Raw genomic sequence first — 11,218 nt, 5'->3', positions numbered from 1 at the left:
TGCTTGTCTGGTGAGCACTACAATTTCATACAAAACATTTCTGATGAATATCAGTATCACTAGTTAAGTAGGTAACTACATTTAAACTGGTGCATTTTAAAACAATCATTATACCACTTTGAGAGTAAAACTGATAAGGAGTTCCAGCTTAAGAATGTACAAAACACTTAATAAATGAAACTCTAATAAAAATCACACAACACGTCTTTATTGTTACACAAACTATTTTACTGCTGTCGGGAAACTGATGTAGAACTAACCTAAGATCCTGTTTGCATTATGAAATACCCTTATCAAACTGACTTGAAGTTTAGGGCTGGACAGCTACAGGGTCTGTGTTAAGACACCATTTAAAACAATAAAAGGCACAGAAGAGCTGATACCGTTATACCTGGACAAGTTTATGTGGAGAGAAAGGTACGGCAGGAATTGTCTACATGCATTTATAAATACTGCATGAGATCACACAGCTGTGCAAGGGGTGCGACCCACATCTAAAAAGAAAAATAAAAGCTGAAAGTTGAAGATATCTTTTAAGAACTATTTCTTTTCACAATGAGATAGGCAAATTCTGTAGTTTAGGGAGAAGGAGCAGAGCGATAGAGAAATCAGAATGGTGAGTTTTGCATAGTGTAACAAAGCTTCACTCTCCGCGGTTCGCTGCTCCTTTAAAATCAGACACAACACACAGGAATGGAGGTTTTAAAGCACTTTTGCGCTATTTTTTAATAATAACAAAAACAAAATAAACGAAACAAACACCTAGCTCTTGAGCACAAACTGAACATAACACAGGAACCTAAACTATCTTGCAGGACGGCTAAGCCGTTTACCTGCCAATCAAACAAAACACACAAACAAAACAAACCACACAGGTTTAACACAGATCAAAAAGGTTATCACTACCTTTTCCTTTTTATACGCTTGTGCACACTGTCAAGCAGGCTCTCCACACAGCAGCCTAAAGCAGACTGACTGTTTCCCTTTTATACCCTGCACCAGGCTCTAATTTTCAATAATTGCCCGGTGCAGGAGATAATTAAAGAAACCAGTAAAACAATTAACAAAATAATTAAACAATTAAACAAAAAGTGCATATAGGGAGGAATCAGAACCTCTCCCTGCTATCTTACAATTGATTTGAATACTCATTTTGTAGTGAATGATACCTCATGTTCCAGGGACAGCCTCTTGTGTAGCCACTCCAACACCATCACTATCAATATCATCTTCCACAGCCGTTAGCAGATTTGGTATCCTTGACTTTATTAGGCTGTAAATCTGGGGCAGAGGTTGTGCATGCTCTCCAGATGAATGCTGCTGGCATTGCTTTGTAACAGCATTGCATGTTTCTACTTTCAGCCTCTTCCACAGATAGTGGTGGTGCACAGCATTTATGGAAATCTGTTAAAGAGAATGTAGTTCTGGGATTTTAAAATGGCATCAGAACTACATTTCCCAGTGCCTAGTGCTGCTAATAAAGCCAGCAATGAGAACCATCTGGGTCAATTGCAACAAACATAGTACAGAGCTGCATACTAAGTTGCGGACCAACTAATCATAATCTACTTCAAACAAAAGATGTAGGCATTGTTGCTAAAAGTCCCATTTCCAAGTATTGAAAATGCCTGCTCTGTCTTCCATTCCTGATTCTGCAGTTTATAAATCCTTGATCCCCGATTCTAACTTCCATGCAGTCGTGTGAGATTGCTGTTTAAAATCTCACAACCTTGTATCTAAAACACTACAAATAATAATGACTTGAAACTACAGATCAATAGAATATCTGACAAGTGCATTTCCCAAAAACATAAATAATAAAAAGTTAGAACAAACTTGTAACAGCGGGGAACATTTTACAGGACATTGTAGAATTGAAATGGGCTTTAAAGCAACATCAAGTTGTAAAAAGTATTTTTATAAATCATAGAGCTATATAAAACTTAATGACAAAATATGTTTATTATTATTTGTTTATTTAGCAGACACCTTTATCCAAGGCGACTTACAGAGACTAGGAAAGAGAAACTTGCAAACATAATAACAATCTATTTAATATATTATGTAAAAGATCTCCACCCACTCGGGTTCGTTGCCCCTTTAAAAATAGACCCAACACACAGAAATGGATTTTAAGTGCTGGTGCGCTATTTTTAATAAACACAAAAATCAAACAAAACACACAAAATAAACACCTAACACACAGGAACACCCTGGCTAACACGGGACAGCTACGCTGTTTCCCCGTCCTTACAAAACACACTGGTTTTATACAGCACTTACTTTTTAGCTCATGACTGCCAGGAAGCAGAGCACACCTTTCTGCCTCCTTCTCCTCAGCAGCCTTGAGCAGACTAGCTGCCTCTCTTAAATACCCTGCACCTGGTTTTAATTTAACAATAGCTACCAGGTGCAGGGGATAATTAATAATAAAACAATTAACAAATCAATGAAACAATAAACCAAAACAATTAAACTAAACAAATGTGCATTCCACACATGTTTTCCACTCAGGGAGGCTTTAACCCCCTCCCTGCTTTGTTACACTTCCCCCCCCCCTTGTCTTTTCAAGACACCGGCCACTCGACGGCCACCTCCCTCCACCCTTAAATGACCACCCACCCTCAAGTCCAGCAATGTCAATTGTCGCCCTCTTCCACGGGCGGGCTTGAGGGTGGGTTGGTCCCTCCGGCGTTTCCAGGGATGGACCTAGGACCGACGAGGAGGGACCCAGACGGCTTGTCCAGGGCGACCACAGCGCAGGCCGGTGACCGGGAGCCAGGACTGGCAGGCAGAGGCGCGTGGCTGTGGACCGGCGCAGCGACGTCTTGAATCTCAGGGGGAGCGGAGCAGTAGGTAGGCGGAATGGAGCAATCAGCAGGGGGAGCGCCAGCGACGTCTGCCTTTTGCGCAGTGACGTCTTCATCCTGCGCAGCGACGTCTGGGATTCCAGGGGGAGTGAAGCAAGGGACCAGGCAGGCGACTGTGCCTGGCTGTACTGCGACCTGGGAGCCAGGTCAAGCGGAGGGAGGTCTGGGCATTCCGGCCTGGTGTCCACGCTGCCGGGACAAGGGACCTCCCTCGGCAACGCCGGACTGGCTTGCAGGGGAGGCGGCACATCCTCCCCCTTGACTTCCACTGGTGACTCTGGCAACAGTGGCTCCTCCCCTCTGGGCTCTGGAAGCGGCGGCTCCTCCCCTCTGGGCTCTGGAAGCGGCGGCTCCTCCCCTCTGGGCTCTGGAAGCGGCGGCTCCTCCCCTCTGGGCTCTGAAGCTGGAGTCAGCAGGGCACCTCTTGCTTGCTCCCACTTTTGGAGTAGCAGGTCTAGCTCTGTCGGCTCCGGATCCGGTAGCCCCCACTCCTGTCTCCACTTCTTTGTCTGCTCTTTCTGAGCAGCGGTGTTGCGATTGAGCATTGCAATCAATTCTTTCAAATCCATTTTCTGGGTCGTAGGGGCGCCCACACTTTCTGCCACCAAATGTAAAATATCTCCACCCACTCGGGTTCGTTGCCCCTTTAAAAATAGACCCAGCACACAGAAATGGATTTTAAGCGCTGGTGCGCTATTTTTAATAAACACAAAAATCAAACAAAACACACAAAATAAACACCTAGCTCTGTACGAGCACTACCTAACACACAGGAACACCCTGGCTAACACGGGACAGCTACGCTGTTTCCCTGTCCTTACAAAACACACTGGTTTTATACAGCACTTACTTTTTAGCTCATGACTGCCAGGAAGCAGAGCACACCTTTCTGCCTCCTTCTCCTCAGCAGCCTTGAGCAGACTAGCTGCCTCTCTTAAATACCCTGCACCTGGTTTTAATTTAACAATAGCTACCAGGTGCAGGGGATAATTAATAATAAAACAATTAACAAATCAATGAAACAATAAACCAAAACAATTAAACTAAACAAATGTGCATTCCACACATGTTTTCCACTCAGGGAGGCTTTAACCCCCTCCCTGCTGTGTTACAATTACTAATGTGACGTAACACAATCCGAATGCTCAACAAGACGATGAATACAAGATGTACTCGTTCATATTTGTGGTCCGTGAGCTGCACAAATTGTGATTAGTGGTGACCGTATTTATCAAGCAAGTTTATTCTTTTGTTTTCAGTCAAATGTCCTTCTGTTGTTTAGGGGTCACCAAGTGTCTGCAATTCTGATAAAGTTCTCGAGTCCTGTAAGAGCCAGCAACTGACTTAACTTCTTCACACATTAAGTGCAGGGATACGATTACACACCTGTGTGAATTTTAAGGTGTCTTTTAAGGTTTCCAAACAGGATGAATCTCTTCCCACAAACATCACAGTGATAAGGTTTCTCTCCTGTGTGAATTTTATGGTGTCTTTTAAGGTCTCCTAACTGGCTGAATCTTTTCCCACAAACAGCACAGTGATAAGGTTTCTCTCCTGTGTGAATTTTATGGTGTCTTTTAAGGTCTCCTAACTGGCTGAATCTCTTCCCACAAACATCACAGTGATGAGGTTTCACTCCTGTGTGAATGGCCTTGTGTTTTTTAAGGTTTCCTATGTGACTGAATGTCTTCCCACACTCAGTGCAGTAATAAGGTTTCTCTCCTATGTTAATGCGCTGGTGTGAATGAAGATGTCCTAATTGTGTGAAACTCTTATCACTGGACTGTATGTGGGATGGTTTCTCGCCTGTGTGAATGTGCTGGTGTCTTTTAAGCAGTGATATATGATTGAAACTCTTCCCACAATCAGCCCAGGAAAATGTAGTCCCTCCTGTGGGATTTCCCTTGTGAGTTTCAGGAACGTCTAATTGACAGGAACTCTTCCCACCTTTAACAGAATGAGGCAAGGTCTTCAAGCTGCCCTGGGTTGCAGAATTGTTAAAACATACAGAATGTGCCGTCTCTGTACTCTCCACAGTAAGTGGGTGTCTGTCTTGTAAAGAAGGGATTTTAACTGAGTGAGTTCTCAATGTCTTCACATATTCTTCTTGGGGTGTTGTTTCTCTGTGTTTCTTGAACTGTGGTTTGCCTCTAGAAGAGTTTTTGCACTGGGGTGATGCAGTGGAGTCACGTTCTCCTTCATCTACTTTAGAAGCTAAAGAAAGAAAGAGAAGAGAAACAAAGTTATTGTACAGCATTCTTCCACATGCACTGTTCTGCAGGGCTTCATGTCATAAACATGACAACTACAGTGAACTCTGATGACTGTGTACTGAGCGAATCCACTTCATATCACACCTATTCATGTCAGCCTCCTTTTACTGTTACCATATTCAGGAATGTAGATAAATGCTGGGAGCCGGAAAAAATCCATGGCTATGTCATAACATTCCTGACTATTTTGATGAGATGTTCCTGGAAAAACACAAACGCTTTGTACCGGTGTTCTGTCTCTGTGTTGAAGACAAGTGAATGAGCAGTTCAGTGACTGGCTGCTTGAGATGAGGCGGATTCGTTTACCAGCTAGTGTCCTGCAAGTGTCAGTCATAGCAAGAATGACGTCAGCATGTCAATCACGTGGAAAATGAAAATCGACCTGCTTTTTTTACCATTTAAATTAGAATATTTTAAATCGAGCCAACAGCGCGTCATGAAAAATCCTGACTATATAGAACCGAGTTATTTAGTACCTGCATTTTGATAGTACTGCTATTTATGTAATATTTTAATTTGTTTTTTGAGAATTAATATTTGCTTCTAAAAACAGAAATTCCATTTGCAACCCCATGCCCTGCACCTTGCCTTTTTTATTCTACCTGTATCAAAGACACACAATATGTAGAACTATGTAAGTCTAGAGGGGGGGTGTTTTTCCACAACAAATTTCTCTTTTTATGATTTTTGTGTAAAATATCTGTAAGCAAAGATCCAGTAAAACTACAATTCCCAGAATCCACCTCACAGCTGAAACTGATTCACTGGTCTGCTGTACAGAACCAGTCCACACACATACTTACTGTACTGTGACAATAACAACACAGCAATGCTTACTGTGAGACACACAAGAGTCAAATGTGGCAGTGCGAGCAAACATTACAGTCCCTGGGACAGTTGTAGTGAGATGAGCTTTTAAACATGATATTATATTTGAATAAAGTGTAAGAAATAAAATAAGACTGACGGGTCATACAATACGGGTTCACTCTCATTGTGGCGATGCTGCTGCATACTCTCCACAGAAATTCTCTACTGAAATGTTTCTTCTGGGGACGCTAAGCAACCCGACTGGATTTGACATCACCCAGTGATGGGACATGTGATCCCTGGAGCTCTGTACAGCTGTGGGAGCAGCACAACTGCAAACAGTCTACCAGAAATGGGGAAAGGCACAGATCTAACACAGGGGTGTGCAAAGCTGGCCCTTCCACTCATGATCTTTGTTCCAACCCTGTTTGAAGTTGTTTAATTGAACCAATTAAACCTCCATCCAGGCACAGGAGTAGCACTTTATAGAAGTGAACCTGTTCAATGTGGAGCGGAATGGCCTCCAGGAGCGTGATTGGACATCGCTGATCTAACAGCATTCTAAAGAGGCGTGGCAGTGGCTGCACATCTAGCAGGTGCCTCAGGAACAAGCACAGTTATGTCCTTGTTGACATAGTGGTTGGGTAATTCCCCCTGGTTAAAATATGAATCTCAAGCACACTGCTGGTGTTCAGTACCAGGTTCTGCAGGATGAATAGGCAGCTCAATGCTGCTTGTTTTGTATGATTACCTCTAAATCCCAGTTCACATTCAGATGGAGAATCATCACACAGGTTTAATCCCAGCTTGTTGTTCTCCTCAAGTGTACAGACATTATTTTCAGTAGGAAGTTCCTCTGCGATGGGGACACATTCCTGCTGTATGAATTCCTCTTTGATAGGAACACATTCCTGTTCAGGGACGTCTTCATCTTTAACAAATGTCAGCTCTGTAACCTGCATTAGACTTGGACACCACTCCTGGTCAAAGGTATCCTCTTGTTTGTAAACTGCTTCTATCTTTGGCCCTTTCTGTGCTTCAGATTCGGGGATAGCGTGGCTCTCTATGGGATCTGTGGGAAACAAAATTGTATAACATTACAACTCTTTCTTACTAGCTAGACTCTTCACAAAGCCAGACCCTTGTCAGAATGCTACTGTCACCGGGTCTAAGAGGAGCTATTTCTCTTATTTATTTATTTATTTATTTATTTATTTATTCTTAAATTAATACAATTACTTTACACTGTTTTTAACTCCCCAATTAAAACACATTTCCCTTGTAGCAGGAAACCTCACAACAGCTGAGGACAACAGAGGCAAGTCTTAGCAAAGGGTCTAAGGAATGTCTTTCTGTGCTCAAACTGTATTGTGATAATGGTTTGGATGGAAACTGTCAACACAGAATACAAGTTTCAATGTGTCATTGGGCAGCAGTGTGGAGTAGTGGTTAGGGCTCTGGGCTCTGGACTCTTGACTGGAGGGTTGAGGGTTCAATCCCAGGTGGAGGACACTGCTCCTGTACCCTTGAGCAAGGTACTTTACCTAGATTGCTCCAGTAAAAAGCCAACTGTATAAATGGGTAAAAAAAGGGATATCTGTATAATGTGATATCTTGTAACAATTGTAAATCGCCTTGGATAAGGGCGTCTGCTTAGAAATAAATAATAATAAATACAATGAGCAGACAAGGGGCTGCAGCAGGAGAGCTGCTTATTCTCAAAGCAGTTTCATGTAAACAAGTGATTTACACAATTCTGACTTTTCAAAGTGCAGCAATATGTTTTTTTGTACAAACTCCACCTGTGTAATAATCATTAGTAACAACATTGGAAGCTTACTTGTGCAACGTCATGTGAACTGTAGCTATACTTCCAATCACATCCCTTCTAGTATTACAATACATTTGTAATGGTGTGGCTCTCCCTATTGCATGCATCCTCTGCTCTTAAATAATAACCTGTATTAGTAAATGTCTGGATTTTTAACAATATGAGAGATCGCTTCCTAATTCTGTTATACTCTGTATTAGTAAGTGTCTGGATTTTAAACAATATGAGCGATTGTTTCCTAATTCTGTTATACCCTGTATTAGTAAGTGTCTGGATTTTAAACAATATGAGAGATCGTTTCCTAATTCTGTTATACTCTGTATTAGTAAGTGTCTGGATTTTAAACAATATGAGAGATCGTTTCCTAATTCTGTTATACTCTGTATTAGTAAGTGTCTGGGTTTTAAACAATATGAGCGATCGTTTCCTAATTCTGTTATACTCTGTATTAGTAAGTGTCTGGATTTTAAACAATATGAGAGATCGTTTCCTAATTCTGTTATACTCTGTATTAGTAAGTGTCTGGATTTTAAACAATATGAGAGATCGTTTCCTAATTCTGTTATACCCTGTATTAGTAAGTGTCTGGATTTTAAACAATATGAGCGATCGTTTCCTAATTCTGTTATACCCTGTATTAGTAAGTGTCTGGATTTTAAACAATAAGAGCGATCGTTTCCTAATTCTGTTTACTATCAGCTGAACAAAGTACTTTATTTATTCATTTTATGGTTAGAATTTTTCTAACTGCAGCATCACGCTGTTTTGAGCAAATGATACATCTTAATAACAGAATAACAAACACCATTATAGTACAACATATACTATACCACTATCCATTCTTAATAATACACACTGTTATAGTATAATATATACTATACCACTATCCATTCTTAATAATACACACTATTATAGTATAATATACTGAACCACTATCCATTGTTAATAATAGAATAATACAGACTGTTATAGTATAATATATACTGAACCACTATCCATTCTTAATAATGCACTGTTATAATATATACTGGTACAGGCAGGGTGCTGCTCCACCCCCTTTATTCACCCAGTTAGATCTGGAAAGATCGCTGTAAATGTGTGTGTGGAACAATAAGGAAACAGGACTAAAGCGACTGTACCAAAGACAAACACAGCACTGGAGCTGAAGACAATGAAACCATTCATCTAAAAACAGATGTGCTGCTGGGTGTTGATATGAGGTCCCAAATCATTATTCTAAAGCTCTGCAATATGGTCTGTGACTCTCAGTGAGACTCTATACAAGACATCACTTTACCTGAAAGACACCATTTGAGGCTCTCTAATTACAGACTGGTTAAGACTTATATAGTACTTTCTTAGTTTCTAGAATACCTATTTAAATATGAATTAGACTAGGTTTGATACACTACGTTCTTATAGTCTATAAAATAACACAATGCCTCAATTAGACTCCTTATAACCAATATTAGGACAGAGCTGTGCTATTAACAGCGCTTATAGTAATCAAACAGTTTAAAACGTGTCTGAAGAGAGATTCGACCCAAGATCTTTCCAGTAGAAGGTGGTTTGAGGTGTTGGATTGACCGAGCAATACCACACACTAAAACCAATCTTACCTTGAAATATGAAAGGCTGTTTAATGTCTGCATCTGCAGCGTTTATACACCCTCGCACGGCTTTCAGCTGGCTCTCTGATATTTCCAATCTCAGCTTCAGACTTTCATTCTCTCTCTTCATTCCAGACATTTCCTCTTGTAATTCAGTGAATTTGCTGCAGACAGCTTCAGTAATCGCGCACACGACGCTGTCTGCAGCCGCTTTCACTGCGAGCTCGACGGTGGAGGCGAGCTCGTCTTGAAACCACGACACGGAGACACTGACGTCCATCTTCACTGGCTTTAGTTTGAGACTGGTCTAGCGGAATCTTCTTTTCATTCAGAAACACCGTCTTCGGTTTGTATTTAGTAAGATATATTTGTTTTTACCGTAGCCTCCGCATTCAAACATATTCATCACTTCTCTGGTGTGATAAATAACTGACACAAACAACAGACTTTATTAAAGGGAGTATTTCCTTTTCCAAGAACCCCGTGCAGGTAATAAACAAACACAATACTCAAAAATTACCTAAAAAAAAAAACATTTCAACCCAAACTAAACACCTTAAACAGTGTGTTGTAAAATCACCAGTGACTGCAGCCACCTCTCTCCACGTAAACAAAGCAAACCTTTCTATTTCCGGTACTGAAATGGGAGCGTCACTAGCAGAAGGCGTGGCTGGGTGGAACCGCCGCGTATGATTGGCTCTTTGGTCTCCCTATGGAAGCGAGGGCGGGTCGAGGCGGTTCTGAAACTGGATCGCAGAGTCTCCATGTCGGCTCTGTGAGCGCTGTGTTGGATGCGATGCGGACACTGCGCGGAATCCGACATGGAGGCAGATTCGACTGTCTCTGCTGAGAATGTTACATCATCAGAAAGCAGAGACAGCGCAGCTCGTTAACATCCCCAAACAATATGCTTTTGACAACACCTATTAACTTGCGTGCTGGTTTATTACCGTGCTCCGTGCAACCACGTGAGCATCCCCAGTTAGTGCGCTGCTTTCAGTTCGTTGCAATTGACTCGTACTGACGTTGATGTTGTCAAACGCATATTGGTAGTGTTCTTATAACGCAGATTTCCGCTGATCTGCACAGATACGCCTTCTTCGAGGGCCGCTGCGTGACGTCACTAAGCTCCACCCGCTGAAATCTGTGCAGATTCAGCACAGCGCAGCTAGGCTGGCTGCGGCTGTGAACCAAAGAGACGATGCAGAGACCACGAGTGAGCTGCAAATCGTAATTGAAAAACTACTGCTGCCCCCTTGTGAGTGGAGGGGAACGACATGTTATCTTTACGCCTTGTCAACGCTGTATTAAATACATGGTAACAGTTTAAAACAAGCGTCTGTTCATATGTAATGCATGATGAATTGCAGACACGGAATTACATAATTAGAATTAGAAATGTATTCATCATGAATCCCTATTTTATCATGCTGATAAATAAATTCATACGATTTCCATTACACGAGAGTAGATGTTAAAACTTCATGCTGATTTGAACTCGGCTCTCGCCAAGATAAGCACCAACTAAGACGTAGCTTTACAGTAAACTAATGTGATCCATATGTGTCTCCCTCCATTTACGTTTCCTTCCATATGATGATGTAGATATCCTTCTGTCTGGTGTTAATGGCTGAAGTGTAATGCTGGCTCCAGGGATCAGCTTATTTTGCCTCCCTGGCGCATCAGCACACACAACGGCTGCGATGCTGGCTCCGGGGATCAACCAAAGTGCGGCCTCCCCAGCGCATCAGCATGACAACCGTCTGGATTGAGCTAAGTAGGGTACATCTCTGGGGTTTTCAAGTGGGCACCTTCCATCCTCAG

General features: G+C 41.9%; 1 protein-coding gene across 2 annotated transcripts; it reads right to left on the bottom strand.

Moving 5' to 3' along the window:
• Window positions 1-696: 696 nt before the first annotated feature.
• LOC131709458 (zinc finger protein 184-like) lies at window positions 697-10,510 on the bottom strand. 2 transcript variants are annotated; one of them, XM_059012040.1, is made up of 3 exons: window positions 9,404-10,510; window positions 6,705-7,016; window positions 697-5,084 (listed from the first exon to the last, which is right to left on the bottom strand). In XM_059012040.1, the coding sequence occupies exons 1-3, from the start codon at window positions 9,672-9,674 to the stop codon at window positions 4,249-4,251; spliced, it is 1,419 nt and encodes a 472-aa protein (XP_058868023.1). In that variant the 5' UTR covers window positions 9,675-10,510; the 3' UTR covers window positions 697-4,248. The 2 variants fall into 2 exon arrangements, with proteins under 2 accessions (XP_058868023.1, XP_058868022.1); XM_059012039.1 differs by having other exon boundaries at window positions 6,705-7,025; window positions 9,404-10,508.
• Window positions 10,511-11,218: the final 708 nt, after the last annotated feature.

The sequence above is a fragment of the Acipenser ruthenus genome, chromosome 43 (genome assembly GCF_902713425.1).
Source record: "Acipenser ruthenus chromosome 43, fAciRut3.2 maternal haplotype, whole genome shotgun sequence".
Classification (NCBI taxonomy): domain Eukaryota; kingdom Metazoa; phylum Chordata; class Actinopteri; order Acipenseriformes; family Acipenseridae; genus Acipenser; species Acipenser ruthenus.
The sequence above is the reverse complement of the archived record's forward strand: the minus strand, read 5'-3'. Positions and strand labels throughout refer to the sequence as shown.

Excerpts from the sequence above, each read along its gene's own strand:
- LOC131709458 (XM_059012039.1), bottom strand. The coding sequence starts at position 9,674 with ATGGACGTCAGTGTCTCCGTGTCGTGGTTTCAAGACGAGCTCGCCTCC. Across the intron at positions 7,026-9,403 it reads ACAGCCTTTCATATTTCAAG|ATCCCATAGAGAGCCACGCT; the intron begins GTAAGATTGGTT and ends TGTTTCCCACAG. Across the intron at positions 5,085-6,704 it reads ATGTGAACTGGGATTTAGAG|CTTCTAAAGTAGATGAAGGA; the intron begins GTAATCATACAA and ends TTCTTTCTTTAG.